The sequence below is a fragment of the Aspergillus tubingensis genome (assembly GCF_013340325.1).
Source record: "Aspergillus tubingensis WU-2223L DNA, scaffold_3, whole genome shotgun sequence".
Classification (NCBI taxonomy): Eukaryota; Fungi; Ascomycota; class Eurotiomycetes; order Eurotiales; family Aspergillaceae; genus Aspergillus; species Aspergillus tubingensis.
This window is the reverse complement of record NW_023336277.1, coordinates 3,393,800-3,411,874: the sequence shown is the minus strand read 5'-3', so window position 1 is coordinate 3,411,874 and position 18,075 is coordinate 3,393,800. Positions and strand designations below refer to the sequence as shown.

Sequence of the window (18,075 nt, the reverse complement as noted above, 5' to 3'; positions counted from 1 at the left end):
TAACAGGACCTGAAAATATGTTTCTCATATGTGTCTCAGTCAAATGATGGAAGAAGTGTTCATTCGACACAATTTTACGTACTATTCCATTCGTATTTAGCTGGTTTTTCTCTTCACATATATATTTATTCATATGCATGAGAAACGTCCTCCTTGTCATCAGGACATGATTAAAGTAGTCAATGTATACTATTCATGTTGGCAACGAGATCAAGGATAAACACGGTTGCTCTGCCAAATATTGGCGAGATTGCTAGTATAATCAGTCCCAAGTCACTGTCATACTCTGATGGCTTTGGGGCGAAGAAGGGGTTTTCTGAGTGTGGCGTATGGAAACGTTATGTACTTCTTTCTGTCGGTCGCGATTATTTAAGGGGGATTAAGCAATCGTATTATTGCAGCTACACTGTCAACCTAACAGGGGCTTTTTGGAAGGGCCACATAATGTAAGGTTAGAGGAGGACGTTGCGGAAGGATTGATATATGTCGGTAATAGTCTCTCACGGCATAGAAATGGTCATGTCCCCGGCATGATGTTTGTAGATTAGTGAGCCATAACCTGAATAAAAGGACTAAAAGGGGGAAAAAAGAAGTTCCCATTCTAGTGGAGGTCATGCAACGAGCGCATCTTTCAGCCCTGGAATAAGTTGATAGAGTTACGTAGATAGACCGACACGGAGTTTTGGCTTTAACTAGCATTAGTTCTAGCAACTATAAAGTAAATGACTACACTGTTAATTGTGGACAGCAGCATATCGAGTGCCTCACGGACAATAGAAAAATTCGGACAATACAAAAATTCCATTCTATTGGAAATTACACGAGACATTATAGGTGTCCCGAAGAAAAAAAGGGTACTTGCCAACTCTTCCGTCATCTTCTGTTTCACTTCCGCTATGCCAGATATCAGCAGCAAGAAATTGAATTATGGGCAATTGTTAGAACCAGGTATGTAATTTCTGGCACAATATTACCCAAATAGAAGAATACAGAATCCACTTCCGTCGTGGTTAATAGAGGGGCAGCTTGTAAGCATCGAAGGTGTAATCAAAAGTGTCAATGGATGCCTGATCATACACGCAGTTCAAAGTGCTGTTCTCAGTCCACAAGGGACGAAGAGGCCAGGCACAGATCTGCTCATTCTTTCCCTCATACTCTCCCTGCAAGATGGTTGCATTCAGAGTTTCCGGGACGATGCCCTTTTCCACCCAATTAGCCATGACCGCGAAGTTGGTTTGCGGGAACGGTCCATTGGGCTGGAGGTCGTTAGTAGCACAATGAGCAGCGCCCGGGACCAAGTACAGGCGGTACCACTCCTTAAGCGCATCGGTGCTTTCGTTGTAGGACTTTCCAGGATACATCGTTTGCCGCACAGAGTTGTAGTAATGAACGGAGGAGCCAGTGGGGATGGACTCATCCTGTTCACCGTGAAAGTGGATAATCTTGCCCCCGTTCTCATAGAATGTGGTCAAATCGGGCAGGTTCGTCTGCAGGGAATCCATGTACCTCTCCATGCCTTGGATCATCCAGCCCTTGAGGGTATCGTAGGTCACGCCTTCCAGGCTAGAGAGATTGTCTGCATCTTGCAATTCGAGGAAGCGGGCGACCCATTCGCCACCAGCGCCAGCAATGCTCTATAGAGTGGGTGCGAAGTCAGCTTTCTGCTTGCTTTGGGGTTTTGATCTAAAAGGCACTGAAAAAGACTTACCAATTCCCATTCGCCAGTATCTGAGTTGTAGGTCGTTTGGGCATCTTCAAAGGAAGCACCCATCTGGTAGGAAATGTACACCTGGCGACCCTCCGAATCGTGGAGCCCGTCGACAATTGTCTGGGCAACAGCGACAGCCTCGGCGGTGACCGTGCCGTTTTGAGCAGGCTCCGTGCTATCACGTTTTCCGAAACCCAGGCCGAGACTAGAACTGGTGGAGGCGGCACAGTAGTAAGGCTTGCCGATGATCGAGGACATATTGAAGTGCAGCTGACACAAATCGGAACGGGATACAACACCATCAGTGCGTCCATCCAGGGGATCACAGGCAGCGATCGTCTCATTCACAATCTTCTCAAGCTCACAGGTTGGTGGGTAGTAGTCCAAGGTTTTCTCCACGACATTCGAATACAGGTGGTTTGCCTGTTGCTGCCCGTAACGGATTGCTGGGGCACCGATGATCAGGCCATCATATTCACTGCCTGCGCGCTGGGCCTGAGACCAGCCCTCGCGGCCACCTTCCGAGCATCCCTGATAGTAGGTGTACAGCCGGCTGCTGTTCGTGGTGCCATAGAAGTTCTTAGTGAACTGCTTTCCAATAATAGTCATCTCCTCAATGGCCTGGTAGCCAAACATATAGACCAACGGCCAGTTGATAGTGCCGTTGCCGAGCAGGAAGATGTCATCGAAGTCAGTGTCCATAGACCCGAAACCACCATCGGTGAAACCAGAAGCTGCCCCGTACATGACACCACCGGGCGCGGACTGGCTGCCCGATTGGATAGCATACGCCCCGCCTCCAGTGGCTAGAAAGCGGTTCTTGTAGCTTTCAGGGGCGGGCATGTAGTAACCCAGGATCACAGTATCGTCCGAGCCTGCATGGCTATAGGAGAATGTCACGTTGCAGTAGTCGATGGTGGCGTCCGGGAAGAAATAGTTGGAGTAGGAGGTGTTGTAGACGGCATTCGCGGTGACAGAGGAGTGGTCAAAAGTGACACCGAGGATATATCCATCCTCCGGCAATGACGATTTTATATGGGAAACAGTACAGGTGCTGCTCAGGGATGTGGCATAGGCAGCAGCCGCCCAGGAAAGAATGGCAATGGAGCGCTGCATGTTATCGTTCAGGATCCGAAAACAATTTGCGCACGATGAGGTTGATTGAGTTTGGACCGAATCTCTGGTTGACGATGGGCATCTTAAATACTTCGGGAGGTGGATCTTCGTCGGCCAAGCTGCTCCTCATCCATCATCGTCCTCAACGGGTCCGAGTTCCATGAGCTTGACCAGGAGCAGAGAGTCTTCGGACGCATTGCTCCTGCCCTCAGATAGTCACTCTATCTCTGGCATGATAGTCGTGCTTTGGATGTTACGCGCGTCCAGGGGCTTGTTCATATCCATGGTCATCTAGCGTCCAGGAGGCCTTTTCCGCAGGTGTCTCACCTTCTGGAGATCCCTGTTCCACGTATTCGTTACGTTCTATTTTCACTCAGTCCACTTCCCACTTAATTCTGGAACACAAAAGGTAGAGGGTAAAAAAGGCATAACAAAAAGATGAATTAAGAGTAATAACAAAAACAAAAGTAAATAACATAAAATAAAAAGTTTAATAAATGACCAAACATGATTGATAAAAAAGGATAAAATAAATCAACTATCTAATACAATAAAATACATGTGATTACACATGATGGATTGTGAAAAAATCAAGAAAAGAAAAAAAAAAGAAAAAAGAATAACAACCATATGTTGAAAATTACAGCTGTACGAATGAAAGTGACGGTGAACGGACGTTCGCCGAAGTGGCGGTACCTGCGTCCATTTTCTAAATCCGGATAGCACTTTTTGAGCTTATTTGTTTGGATTCTAGTCCCGGGTAAAGTGACACGCCCGGTTAAAGTCAGCACACAGGGAATAGTACAAAGCATCTAGGCCCTGAACCCAAACCATTGATCGTTAATAAGTGGGGACAGACAGGGTAAACGTAACAAGTGGAACCTGCATCGGACGTCGGAGGACAATTTCTAGCCTGATCTCCGATCCAGCAGGGCTTACGTGGCCCACTATCTATTGCCCTGATGTGCCGTTCATCACTACTAGCTTATTTTCTGCTATCGTGTATGCGTATATGCCGTATACAAATGTGGTCCATCAATCGGGGAATCCGACCTATGGCTCACCCACTGCGTTCGTCTCATAGATGAGCTGCGAAGGTAGAAATGAAGATCGACATTCCCATATCTACAAAAACAGAGAGTCGATAATGTTTGCTGTGACCGCGGTATTACTGCAGGTCCTCCCGTTACCCGCAAGGCGTACGTCGGGGAGAAAGCCGACCCTACCCCACAGCACATACGTGGTGTTATGGGTCGCAAGATGCGTACTGAAAATTGAGTTGCCGTTACGTATGATGGAGGGTCTGAACTTTAAAATTAACCGAATGGATCTCGGGTGGAATAATGTTACATGCGTTGACAATTGCGGCGTCAAAGCCCCGGAAGGCTCCCATGCTGCTGGCTGCTGCGCCGGTGATGCCTGCCAAATATCCTCGATTCCAGACATGGGGATAGAAGGTGTTTGGCGAGGGTTCCTAGTGAATGTCTGCTTCTGTATGTCCTGGGGGGTCGTAGCTCTTTCCTGTTATCTAGAATCCAGAGAAAGGAGACTAGCTGAAAGCGGGTTGCGAAAGTTCGGCTTGCAGGAAGGAGAAAGTTTACTGTCATGTGGAATCGTCAGGTCGATCATAATATGTCATCTCAAGTCAACGGGAATGGAGTGATTCAATTGTATGTGTATGAGCTATCTAGATCTCATAATGGTGTTTCTGATGGTGGTTGTGGTGATGGTCAGAGACCACGCAGGCAGAGGTAGCGAAGGATCGGGGGGGGTTTTTGGCTACAGTGAACATCTATGAAACTATGATCGGAACAGCACAATCGGGACAGCACATCACAATTGGTGTTTCGTCAAGTTCGTCTAGGAAGTAAGTCTTTAAAATCAACGGGAATGGCTTTAAGCTGTTGCAGGAAGTATATGGGAGGGCTTAGACAGCTGCGGGTAGCTACCAATGATCAATTGTGGTCCTCACTGATAGACTGGAAGCTTGTTTCAATACTATCGCAACTAGTTCTATATGACATTCGGATGCTAGTATACATCATAATTGCGCCACTGGCGCCCAAATTGGAGACAACGATATACACCAGACTTTCAGTTCTCATCACCAGGCAGGCAATGTCTTGTAATAATCCAAGATAAATTGAACTTGTTCCTGAGTCGGGGCAATGTCGCCGCTGCCCCAGGAATCTCCCAGCCACATCGTCTGAGTTGAGTTGCCACTGGGCGCCCAGTGAGGGAGATTCTCCCCGTTGGGATCACCGGTCTTGATGAAGTTAGCCCAGTAGGCGGACATCTTCTTCTGAACGGCATAGTCCTCGGTAGTCCATGCGGCGCTGGTATTGACATAGGGAATCACGCCAAATGCATAGTACAGCTCAGAGCCATGATAAGCTCCGGAACCGCCGATTGGGGGCGCATGGGTCCAGTAGTAAGTGTAGACATTGCTCTGGGCGCCCCCGTGATACCAATCAAGGGCCCATGTCCAGGTTCCCACACGGCTGAGGGACCGATACATGGCGTTCACTGCCTCGGTGACATTAGAGACACTGCCTGATGCGGGGAACAGGCGGAAGAATTCGCTGGACATGTTGCCGTACATCTCGGCAAAGGTGGAGTAGTAGGTCGCAACGGTGTAGTCCTGGCTGACCTGGGCACCGGATTCGTCCGCATTGTTCCCGGTGAGGATGGGAACATCCTTGTGGGCCATACGCTTCAACATCTCGGAATAGCTGTAGGGCATGGCGTAACCATCCAGGACGGGCCGCCAAACTGGTGGCTCCATGAACGCGCTGATGTTAACCAGTGGAGTGCTCTCATAGTAGTCGCCATTAAGTGGAAAGTATTCGACTAGGACTTCATATGGGACTTGACGTAGCTCATCCACAGTAGTAAGGTTTAGCTCCTCCTGAAGAAAGGTCACACCATAGGCTTCAGCCTCAGCCTTTTGGCGGTAGCTAGTCGACGAGCCAGCCATGGAAGGATCGTGGGTGCCGCGGGCGCCTGTCTCAGAGATCACACCAACTACGCCCAACCCGTCGGTCAACGGGCTCAGCATCATGTCCAGGGCACCACAGGATCCCGCAGACTGACCACCCACAGTGATGTGGTCGGGATCACCTCCAAATTGTCCAATGTTGTTGTGGGTCCACTCTAATGCGGCGACCATGTCAAGCATGCCGTAATTCCCGGAGCTGTTATACGGAGATTCGGCAGATAGTTCAGGGTGCGCGAAGTACCCCAAGATACCCAGACGGTAGTTGAAGGTCACCACAACGATATCTTTTGATGCCATGATAGATCCATCATACGTGGGAACATCTCCAGAACCTTCGAAATACCGTCCACCATAGATCCAAAAGTACACAGGTAGCTTGGAATCGACAGTCGCGTTTGAGGGTGTCCATATGTTGATCGACAGACAATCCTCGCTCATTATAGAAGAGCCGGTGGTGAATATTGAGGCGGACGAACTGACTTGCACGCATTGAGGGCCAAAGGTTGTCGCGTTCCGGACACCATCCCAAGCGTCGGGCTGCTGAGGGGGCTTGAACCGCTTGGAGCCCACCGGAGGACTAGCATAGGGGATGCCTTTGAAGACATCGACATTGTTGTGATAAGGAGAATGGACGCCCATGACTTGTCCATAGGTGGTATTGGCAATTGGCCCCACAGCTGCTGTAACCAATCCAACATTGGCAATCAGCAATGACCAAGGGACAAGAGCATTAAGCATTTTTAGTGTCATGCTATAGTGATGAGGTGTACGTATAATGGAGGGATATCATGTGTGCGTACAAACAGCAGCAACCCTGATAAGGACGGGGCTCTTATATAGTAGTTCTACGAGCTTAATCGCAACTCAGGGGTTCCTTTAACATGCCGAGTGCGTAAGAGTTAGACAACGCAAGATCATTTCATCCGCACGTGCCTACGGCAAAGTTCACACCCGCTCAAATTTGTGGGCAAACTAATGGTGTACTGGACGTGAAACACAACGTAAGATGATATGGCTTCGTTCCAAGGCTGATCATCTTGTCTTCTCATATCTTTCCCCCCGTACTATTGATGGGGACCCACACTACGGCAAGAGATTACGTACACTCTTCAGGTCTGGTTTTCATATGCCAACCATGGCAATCCTAATGCAAACGGCGGAAGCCGTCTGCCTCATTGAGCAACCAACGGGGATCCCGATTAGATGAGTGGATATACATGAATCCTAGATGTCTGGGCCCATAAAATTGAAGCAAAACCCGGCTATCCAACACTCTGTCCCTCTCAGTCCGGGTGCCAGTGTATTGCTTGACAGAGTGCGTGTGAACTACAATATGTGTAGAACACACCATAATCAAGAAGCAATCAATGGAAAAGGGAGGTAGGTAATTTATGGCCGCAACGGACCATAGGACTTTCATGTTGCCTAGCTTAACTGATGGTAGTCAGCATGTGGTGGTAGTGGGACGCTATGTATCGGCCACACGGCATTGTGGGAATCCGTCTAAGCTTGTAAGGGATACGCGTTCTGGGTGGTTGGGTTCAGAGTTCTAGTCTTCTACTGGGAGACCTAGCGATTTTAGATCCGGAAGATGCAGGAGTAGATCCTGACAAGCATAATCTTCTTTCCACCCAATTTTGACGTACGGATAAGGCGTAGCCTATAGCAGCAGTAGAACTAGTATCCTCACTGGCTACAGCAACACTAGAGTGCGAAATATAAGCAGGAAATTTATTCTACTATTGAGATGATAATCCTTTGATTTAATGAGGTAGAATAGACAAGACTTTGCTGTGGTGGAATGTTTGTTGCGATCTTACTTGAGATGAGACTTGAAATATCGTATTTACTAGTAAGTATATTAAGAAAGACTAGGGCTTGTTGCTTACTATACCCAACTATGTTGATCCTGTCTTTTTGTAGGACTTTTCACCTACATCGTTGCCACTATCTCAAGTATTCTGAAGTTTACCAAATCTATTATAAGACCGATATTCTAGCTACTTTAGCCGTGACTATCTAGAAGAAGACTACATATGCAATCACCACTGACACTAGGTAAGATGCGGAGAACATGTGACCAGAAGGGGTCCAGATACTGATGAATGGGCGTACTCAAAGACCCTTGGCTTTCAGAATTAGCTTATTCGGGACTCGACATTAGCTTCCACGGCTATAGTAACCCTTTGAGATGGCTTCAGCAGGGAAGTATTGCCTGTGTTTATAGATCGAGGTTACCTAGATAAAAGGCCATATCTCACAGATCCGTAGCAGCTCCAGGATGACAATGACAGTGCACCTGGTCACAGGTGGTTTGCGGATAAACCCGTCCGCTAGAATTGCCAGTCGCTCGAAACCATCGGCAATTTAATACAGAGGAATATAAACAGAGATACTGTTCACTTATCGTATTGCCCAACTTTATCATCGGGACCGAGGCAATCCGCCAGCTGAGTCTAGATAGATCTTACGTTGCGATTATTTTAACGAACTGAAAGTCAAAATGTACTACCGAACAGAATTTCTGCGGTGAAAAATCACGTTATCTGCCACCCCAGGCCAAATTTCGCGCCGCAGCTTGGCCGCTAATGCCAGTTGTACTTTCCAGTCTATATAACTCTAGGTACCTGACAAGACTTTAGGTCAAAGAAACGAGCTGCTCAACATTGGGGGGATCGTCAAACCCTTGTGGTACCTCCTGATATAGAACACAGATCGTAACCCCATTTGAGTCTGGCCACACCCTCCCCTATACTCCACCCCATCTCCCACCAGTCCTCCACGAATATAACAGCATATATCTCAAGCCGAAGTCACACATTGATGGTACCAAGGGTTCTGCTCCACACAGGTGCAAGGCGACTCACACTGGGTTGGGCCAGCATAACCAAGGCCTCCGCATTGGCCCCAGTGCGAGACAAGATTGCCTGAGCTAGCGGCCGTGGATTGAATGTTGCTGCTGCTGCTGCTGCTGCTGGCGGGGGTCTGAACGTAGGCATGCACGGCAGCGGTAGTTGTACCCGGGCTTGCGACAGCTGCACTACTGACTGAAGGGGAGGCAGCGGATGAGCTTCCCGAACCACTTCCGTTCCACACGTCATCCCCAATCGGCGTTTCCAGTATATCCATCTGAATCTTCTCGGCCGAGTCGACCCAAAGATTGAGGCCGTTGAACAGGGTCATGCTGTCGTTGTAGAGACCGGGAATCTGGTATGTGAGACTGGGAGATCCAGTTCCCGAGCCTGTGACCTTTACCTGTGCACAGCTAAATTGGCGGTGTCAGCATCATTGCTCCTTGAATGTCATAAATCTGAGCGTGATTGCCTCACCTGTAGAAAAATTCAGCCTCGTTTGCCTGAGCCCCATGCAAGCCCACATGCTCGGCGCGCACCAGGTACTCGCCTGCTGGGGTCTCAGCAGGAATCTGGAACTCGAACTCGGACATGCCCCAGGTGCACCAGGCGTCCTTGGTCAAGTCGCCTTCCTCGTTGCAGAGTGTTCTTTCCCAGATCTTGAACCATTCGCCGTCGCCTTCGTATTCCTGGACATTGCCGGTGGGTGCCTTGGACATAACTGTAATTCGAGGAAACCAGGTCATTAGAAGGTGAGTGACTATGCCAGGGAGAGGGATGACTCGTACAAACTTGGCCCGGGCCAGGGTGCGCAATACTGGTGTCGTAGAAGAGCTTCATCCCGATGGTATCGCCCGCCGCTACCTCGGCGACGTCGGTCTTTGCGGCATTGCTGAACGAGCCCAGGTTGCAACGAAAATCGTTGTCGTTGGGTGTCAAATTGTCAAAAGTGTTGGTGAACTTGGTAGGCTCGTAGCAGATGCTGCGAGTGGTCTCACGAATGTACTGCCAGTCCGCAGAAGCCTCTCCGTTCAACACGAGCTTGCTGAAGATATAATGAGCGGAAGCCGTAGGTGCCAGGCTGGCAGTGACTGCAACGGCCAGAGGAAGATACTTCATTGTGTCTGGCTGAGAATCGAGACTAATTTAGAAACGAAAGAAAGAGTATGAAAGTATAATGAATTGAAGTGAAAGAGTGACGAGAGCCTGACACCTGGTCAGATTGAATCCAGCTCGATAATGAGAAGTCAAAGAAAGGAGTGATATCTTGTATAGTTCCTCTGGTAGAAGAAGAGAATATTGAGGGTTATATATGAATGTGCCAAGCACGCCGCAGCTTATCTCTGCCTTCGAATATCCACAGCTTGAGTTCCTGCTGTCCCAGTCCTTCATTTCCTCATCACGGCGCTGTGGCGGGCTTCTCCGAAACAATATGTCGCACCATTATCATGGACAGCATCCAGTCCACTTCCATATACCTGGCTAAATGTCGGTTGTACCTTCCTGGCCATGCCATATCCCTGGTATGCTAGAGCTCAATACGATATTGAACCCATAGTGTGCTTTGAGGCTCTATGTAAGCGCAACTGTCTTCTGTTCACGAGTCCTGTAGTTGAATAGCTTCCACATTCTTCTAGACAGTCAGGTCAACCTGTTGTTGACTGTTCCATCCCCATCCTCGCCATTCGCCACCCAGTCGGGCCTGTGGCAGCTGTATCTCCTCGTCTGAGTGATGCCGTACTTGCGTGCAGTTGGCGGCATAAATTGAAGGTAAACAGGCAGAAGCCCAGCCGTCCAATCAGATCCGACCGATCCTAGAACCAGGAGATAGCGGTACAGATACTTATTCCACTTTTGCTTTGCTCGAAACAGCCAGTGTTTGTCAATGGTGCAATGCGCGCTCCGGTGACTCCCATACGGGACTTGGCTCGGTACTTATCGCACGTCGATACCCGTGGCTGTTCAAGCCAAGAGTGCCGAATCCCATTCCGGATGTTCGAGGCCCTGAACCCTTACAAGTGGGGCACTAAGAATTCATCCCTGTCCTGCTGTCTGCGTGAAGCGCCCAGGAAACCCTTTGACGAAGCTTCTTCAACTTATCCTACCTCAAAGTTGTTAAGACAAAGTCACATCGTACTCATAAGGGGCGTTGACCAACCTAAACTGGTCTTCCAGCCGGGATGCAACTTACACTTAAGCCATAAAGGTGAGAGCCACCTCTACTGCGCTCATTCTTGGAATCGTTATTTGTGGTATGATAATCCGCGGGACTAAGAACCCGCGGGACTAAAGCTTCCGCTTGGAAGTGGAGTCAGTAACCACTGAGATCCAGGCGAATGTGTCATCGGACATGTCGTTGCCAAGCATCACATACTCCATTTGATTGGCCTCTTGCTGGCTATTTCCACCAAAGGATCTCAGGGAGTTCTAATTTGGGTGGCTAAGTTGGGTCATCATCATCTGAAACACACCGATTGCCTAGACTTGTCAATCGTGAACCTGGGTGAGCTCACACGATCAAGCTCTGAGTGTTCTTCATAAGTTACCTGCCAGGCCTGCTCCAACCAATGACTGGGTGCTAATTTGTACTGTCAATGGTTCAAATATGGATCCATTGCTCGCCGAAGCACTACTAGGTCATTTGCCTGACGAGTATCTCACTACATCGTGCATGGTAAGCTTCAGTAGTTTCCTCAACAAGTCTACCTTCTTCAGCCTTAAGCACTCTTGTGTCATCAGTTCATAAGTTACGCTTTAGCCATAGGTACATCAATGTCTTCCGGTTTGAAACCAGCTCGTGGGTTATTTTCTTTCCTCTTCTATTCTCTGTGCGCTTTACTTGCGGAAAGGGCCTGATTCTGGCTTCGTGTGGAGCCACGAGGCCGTTTTTCATCTGAAACGATTCCGTAGTTTAGACTATCCTTGGTACCATCCACATTGAAAGCACCAACTTCGATATGGACCGAGGAATATTTTTAGCTCTGTATATTTCTACTTCCGTACTGCCGTGGGTTCGGACATTTCTATGAGTATGAGGAACTTGGCAGATGCTTCAAGGGTTTTCATTAAAGTGGGTCTAATTGACCCACTTCACTGCCTTATACTCACAAACTGCTACCAACTAAACCAAAAGAGATACATCCCCGTGAGATATTGGTGTGTTTCGGTTAAGACCAAAGCCGTTACCAAAGCAGCCATACAAGGCACCCGGTTACCTGCTTATCTCTGAACTGAGTACGGGTACACAGATAACCTTTTTGCTTATATGGTCGCACTGCTTACCGATTAGGTTACGGAGCACAAGTCCGCAGAGCGCAATAGCGTCCCTGAACAATTGCGATGACAGGTGTGAGGACTTAGAATAATCATTGGCCCCCATGTATTATGATATTGATCTTTGTGCGAGATATCAATTATCTGTGGTTTGCAGCATTTCAGAATGAAACCAGAATGAACCCTATTTCGATCCGAAATATCACCGGTACCCGGTACCCCTAAAATCATGATCATCTACCATCACTGAACGTGCGGAAATAACTATGAACCACACGGACTCACCCAAACCAGGCTGGCAGGTGATACGCTCAGAGGACGAGACGGCTACCGACAACCGAAGATGAAGCAGAAAGCTATAAATTAATTTAGATGGTCTTCTTGATCAACGAAAAAGGCAATTTATCCCACAGCATCACGATCATAGCCATTGGGCTTGCCCAGGGTCGCCGGCTTCTCCATCGGGCGCCATATAATCGCAGTGAATATTATACTGTTGGCCATAGATGTACAAGATATTCCAACCGGTTAATCAAATCAATTTCCACACCGAAAGCGATCGGTGCCACGGTTAAAGTGGTTTTTGGGCAGTCAATATAAGCTCCTGGCATGTAATTTAACATTCCGTGAATATTCGTGGTATTTGGAGCCTTCTTGGCGGAATAGTTTGGTCACTTGGAGGGTTAGGGGTCCATTCACGTTAATCACATGTCTTCTGCACGCAGGCCAAAGAGATTAACCAGGTAGATAGACAGCGGGATTGCTCCGTACATCCAATGTCGCTTAGAGGTTGTTTCATAGTCCTACAACCGTAGCCTAAATGGATAAAGTGCCCGTGGAAGGTACAGATCGAGCGAACCTTGGAAATTACTCCTCCCCTTTTGTCGACAGGTAAACGATATAAAGTTAGGTGTCTGCCAAACAAACATTGCCATCTCATCACCTTCGCCTTCTAAGTCACAGTTGTACCTTTCTACTTGGAATTCTTCCTTTCCATCATAATCATGGTGTCTTTCCTTGGCCAAGCACGCCTGGCCGTGCCAATCCTATCAGCCTTTGCGTGGATGCTTGCGGCAAGTTCCGCCATCCCCCCACCGCCGCCTGGAACTCTCTCACCTGAGCGTCTTCAATGGATCAGGGAAGTGATCGGCAATCAGACCGAGGGCGGCAGCATTTCGGATCTCGCTAAGCGGAGCACTATCCTGCATACCAGCCAAGACGGCGTCGACAGCGGGGGTTTCTACTACTCCGTGTACAATGACAACGGAGCCAGCGTTGGATACACTGAATACCCCACGACCGGCCAGTTTGAACTCGGCTGGAACACTGAGACGGAATTCCTTGGTGGGAAGGGCTTCAAGGGTGGCAGCACGCGGTAAGTGCATCTTTCCTCCTCTTCCCTTTTCCTTCTCAATTCGCAGAGCCGAGAAAAGCTGACAGTTGTTCGACTCAGCTCCTTGACCTGGGACGGTTACTTCACCGCCGAGGGTGACTGGACTTTGGCCATTTATGGCTGGACCCTGAACCCCGTCACCGAGTGGTATATTGTGGAGTCGCATGGCACTGGAACCCCAGGCAACGGGAACATCCTCGGTCAAGTCGATAGCGATGGCGGTGTCTACGATGTCTACAATCTCCCCTACAGAAATGTTCCCGAGATCTACGGTGTCACCAACTTCGACCAGCACTGGTCGGTGCGTCGCTCCCACCGTTCCACCGGCACTGTCGACGTGAGCACCCATTTCCAGCGCTGGAAAGAATTGGGTCTCAACCCTGGCACCCCGATCTTCCAGATGGTTACTCTGGAAGGCTTCTCCGGCCAAGGGTACCTGGATTTCACCGTGCAGGCGTAGTGAAGATCAATGACCATGTACTCCCAGGGCACTTGCCCGAGGTCAGAGCCCCGCCGCATGTATCACTATAAAGACGTTTGGGGAAATAATCAGAAGCCACCTTTCTCCTTCATCTTTGTTTTTTAGTCTCTTTTACAATGCTTGTCTTTACCCGCTTTTTTCGCTTCTCCTCAAGATATCAACCACTTTATTGACCTTTAAATAACATATTGAGTCTGGTGGCTGCTGCAGTGCTTCATTGTCTAAATACTTTGTCCATCGCCTTCCTCTGTAATCATATATTCCAGATTTGATTCAGGGTTCTAAACTCTTAGTGCTGTATACAAGGTTATTTTGGCAGCATTACCGCCATTTTAGTAGTGGTGCAATTACTCGCAACTACCGCGGAGTGCTCTTCTCCGTGAGGAACCCTGCGATCAGTGAGCCCTGATCAAGAACTGAATTTCGCCGGATTGCAACTGAGAAACAGCAAGATGATCCTCCCATCCCCTCGTCTTCACAAAGCTTCTCTTATATCCTCATTATGCGTGAGGAGACATATTAAAGAGTAAGATATCATCTCGAATAAGTCATTTACAAACCATTTTTTTTATTCTTTCTCCATTTTCTATTAGAAGCCTTTCTCCCAACTTGTAGTAAAGTTGTTTCTCTTGCTTTGTTACTTATTCCCACATGTACGTGGCCTTCCTGCAATTAATGTGTGCAAAGGCACTCACGTTTCTGGAGTACCATAGATGCCTGTTGCGGCACCGAGACCTACTAGAGTACTTATTTCATTCTTATTGATGGAGGAGAGTTGAGTTAATCGTGTAAGAAAGGTCCACCTTGTGGAGAAAACTTGGAAGTGGGGACATGAGGCAAGTACGAATATACGAATCCAAGATGTGCGGATATACGAATATACGAACAACTTCAGTAGAGGCATGAAGTTTCGACATACCAGCCCCCATAATAAGGGTTTCTTGGCATTAGCAAATGTATCGTTTTTATGTTTGACTATCTTCAAAATTCTGTGTAGGGTTATAAAGGGTTGAGTGGATAAGTCCATTCTCACTGTGGCTCTCCGAGATGGTATCTTATTAGATGCTAAAGGGTACACCAGGACTCCGACTGACATCTGAAAATATTATTTGTACGGTGAAAAGACTTCAGCATTTGCATTTTGAAACAGTGTAATCATCACCAACTTCATCTTTGTAATACATCTACTATGCGTTTGGTCCGAAATCAACGCCGCGAACGCGTACAGAATAATATAAATATACCCAAGACATCATCAGGCGGGTTGTTTCCAACGAAAGACCTTCCCACCCTGCACCTCAAGAGTCCCGTTAAGAGGGCTAGGAAGAACAACAGTACCCTTAGTACCCACAGGGGCGCTGACAACAATACTGAAACGTCTGCTTTCATCAAAAGACCAATCAACCCTAATGTTACCATAAGGAGTAGGATACTTTCCCCGTGCCCAAGCCAGTCCTAACGTCTGAGGAGCGACTCTCCACTCCTTGAAACCAGGAGTAACCGGCTGGATACCGAGAACATAACGACTAAGATCAGCAGTGGGCCCTGCACTCCAGGCATGGCACAGCGAGGTTCCAGACCCGATGCCGGGAGTACCATCGGGGTTTATGACCTCCCACATACAGCCAGTGTAGTTGGCGTTTTTCGGGTCACTGATCGGGCCCCAGATACTGTGGAGAAGCCTTTTAGCATTAACGCCATCGTTCGCATGGAAGGCTGCCTTGAGGTGGTAGCCGGAAGCATAGGGGCTGATTTTCTGGGCGAATCCGCTGGCGATGCTGGCGTTGGAGAAGGAGAGAGCGCCTTTGGGGATATATAATTGCTGCGCCATGGTGGACAGTAATGTATTAGTACGGTTGCCAGTTAATTTTGTAGTGTCACTCAGGATAGCCAGGGCGTTGGCTTCCTGCGAGAAAAAGTCCCGGTATCTTTCAGAGTGGTAGTAGGCCTGGAGTTTGTCGCTCCACAAATGATCGTTGATTGCTTTTTGTAAGTTTTCCAGCCGCCTTTGATAGACAGTGGCATTGATGTTGGCCTGCTCCAGATGTGGGATCCATTCGTTTAGCGAATAAGCATATAATATGTTGAATTGGGAGACAATCCCAGACGAGGGGGGATCATAGATGTCCCATCCTCCACCGATGGCGGGATCGGTGATGTTGAGCAAGTTATTTGGTAGGGTCTGTGAATGCGCCCAATCAAGCATGCGCATCACTTTCGGAGCCCAGCGATGCAGAAACACTCCATCACCAGTCTGCTCGTAGAACTTGGCCATTGCACTCACTAGATTGAACGAATATCCAATCAAACCGGTCGTATTTGCCTCAACATCCGTGGTTCGAGGGGGCTGCTGAACTTTTGCATTCGGAACAAAAAACCCGGGAGCCATCTGGTAGGAGCCAAGCAGCTCAATAGAACCGTTGATATATTCAATACCGTTGGTGCTGGCGAATGCTGTACTGCTAGCCATGTCCAAGTCACCAGCGTAGGAAATACGATCGCGTCGAGAGCCGTCGACGCTGACAGGTAAAGGGTTGGTCCCGACAAGGAAGTCTGATAGCGCCGATTCATCCGTTAATGTTGAGAAATACTTTTGCTCTCCCCCGACTAACAATGAAAGGTTGGTAAAAATGGCAGAATGTCCGAGAGACGCGCCCACACCAAAGGATCCATAGAAAGATGCGGTCTGGGAGAAATCAAGCACAGTGATGTTATCGATACGAACAGATATCTGGGACAGATTCACATTGCTTCGAACCTTGTGCCACTCGTTCAGAATGATCGAAGAGGGAAGGTGACCTGAGGCAATGATCGGGTCCAGATCAGAAGATCCAGCATGCGCAGAGATTGAGGCATTGGCAATATTGACAAATATGTAGATTCCGTCAGACAGAGTATCACTGAGTACGTTAAAGCTGAAGCCCTTAGAGATCGGCTTTACCGAGAACACTAGGTTATAAGTCGTCAGCGAAGGAGACCAGATGGTATAGTATGGTTGCGGAGCAAGACTGTCTATCAAGGCTCCTTCATCAGTAAGAACCCAGAAGTCTGGAATACTGTTAGCTGGGAACTCAGTAAGCTGCGATGTCCGAGCTCCCGCATGCCAAATCCGAGTCAGCACTTCGTCAGAACAGTTAAACGAGCCCGGAAGATCTGCCAAAGGGATATTAGAGACAGTCGGTTTAATTCCAACTAGTGATAGATGCATCTCTCCCGCACTGGACAGGTTCAACTTCTGGTATCGCAGTCCGCCCTGGATGAGCCTGTTCGTGTAGGTCCTTTCTTCCGTGACGTTGTATCGATTCACGCGGTACGTGTCCATCGTCGCATCAAAGGACAGAGGACCGTCAGCCTGATATGAATGAGTCAGGAATTGGCGATCGCAATTTGTGGTGAGCAAGACGGGAAGTTGGCTCACCATGGCAGATTCCAGTAATGCATATGTTTCGCTATATGCCAATTCAAACCCAGAGGAGTCCCCGGACATGGATGAAACCTGGAAGGTAGCATAGCCTTCGACATCTCGTCCGTAATCGAGTATTATTATTGCGGGAGTCACCCCGTCGGAGGAGAGCTTAAGCACTGTGTCATTCTGATACTCAACCCAATCATTCTGCGAGGCGTTGGCATAGGCAGTAGGTCGATATAAGGTTGAACAATATGCAGAGGCAAATAGAAAACCAAAGAAGACTAGATTATAAGCGAATCTCATAATGATTCGGATCTCCGCAGGAATTCTTCAAAGTTTGGTCCGTTGTCAGTTTGGTGAACATGCAACAAGCTGTCACGGATGTGCGGGCTATCTTATATTCGACATCTTCTTAATTCAGAGTCACTAAGACCCCCTTCTCCCCTGACAAAACGAATATACGAGAATACATCCGGCACACGATGCTGCCTGCAAAGCTTGGCGTCTCCCTTAATCCCATGGTACGTAGCCACCAGCCGAGCCCTACCAGAAAGTCGATCCCGTTGGCACAGGGCCCCGGCGCCTGCCCGAAGCTGCCTGGCGTTGAGCTCGGATCGACATAGAGCGAAGCAAATACGAATGTACGAAATTCCTACTTCCTGCCGCATTGTTTTTTGATTGCCACCGACCGCGAATCTCGTGGCAGTGCAAAATAAACCCTGAGGCACCTCGACTCTCCAGTATAGTTGGACTGGACTTCAAGAACCGGGATAGAAAGAAGAACTTACTAGGCAGTAGTCACTGGGACATCTATTCTGTCTCTAGCGGCCATTTAATTAGGATTA

At 48.4% G+C, this 18,075-nt stretch overlaps 5 protein-coding genes across 5 annotated transcripts; 1 reads left to right on the top strand and 4 right to left on the bottom strand.

Moving 5' to 3' along the window:
* Positions 1 to 1,010: 1,010 nt before the first annotated feature.
* On the bottom strand, positions 1,011 to 2,824 carry AtWU_02259 (tannase and feruloyl esterase; the record flags this gene model as incomplete). Its single annotated transcript, XM_035497373.1, has 2 exons — positions 1,011 to 1,634; positions 1,709 to 2,824. 2 exons carry the CDS (start codon positions 2,822 to 2,824, stop codon positions 1,011 to 1,013), a joined length of 1,740 nt encoding a protein of 579 aa, XP_035353266.1.
* A 2,104-nt stretch (positions 2,825 to 4,928) lies between these two features.
* On the bottom strand, positions 4,929 to 6,560 carry AtWU_02258 (carboxylesterase/lipase family protein; the record flags this gene model as incomplete). The annotated part of the gene is made up of 1 exon (XM_035497372.1): positions 4,929 to 6,560. The coding sequence occupies one exon, from the start codon at positions 6,558 to 6,560 to the stop codon at positions 4,929 to 4,931; it is 1,632 nt and encodes a 543-aa protein (XP_035353265.1).
* A 2,064-nt stretch (positions 6,561 to 8,624) lies between these two features.
* AtWU_02257 (endoglucanase) lies at positions 8,625 to 9,793 on the bottom strand (the record flags this gene model as incomplete). Its single annotated transcript, XM_035497371.1, has 3 exons — positions 8,625 to 9,087; positions 9,152 to 9,395; positions 9,463 to 9,793. 3 exons carry the CDS (start codon positions 9,791 to 9,793, stop codon positions 8,625 to 8,627), a joined length of 1,038 nt encoding a protein of 345 aa, XP_035353264.1.
* Positions 9,794 to 12,951: 3,158 nt separating this feature from the next.
* AtWU_02256 (glycoside hydrolase family 11 protein) lies at positions 12,952 to 13,800 on the top strand (the record flags this gene model as incomplete). The annotated part of the gene is made up of 2 exons (XM_035497370.1): positions 12,952 to 13,322; positions 13,401 to 13,800. The coding sequence occupies 2 exons, from the start codon at positions 12,952 to 12,954 to the stop codon at positions 13,798 to 13,800; spliced, it is 771 nt and encodes a 256-aa protein (XP_035353263.1).
* A 1,276-nt stretch (positions 13,801 to 15,076) lies between these two features.
* On the bottom strand, positions 15,077 to 17,533 carry AtWU_02255 (putative alpha-L-rhamnosidase C; the record flags this gene model as incomplete). The annotated part of the gene is made up of 1 exon (XM_035497369.1): positions 15,077 to 17,533. The coding sequence occupies one exon, from the start codon at positions 17,531 to 17,533 to the stop codon at positions 15,077 to 15,079; it is 2,457 nt and encodes an 818-aa protein (XP_035353262.1).
* Positions 17,534 to 18,075: the final 542 nt, after the last annotated feature.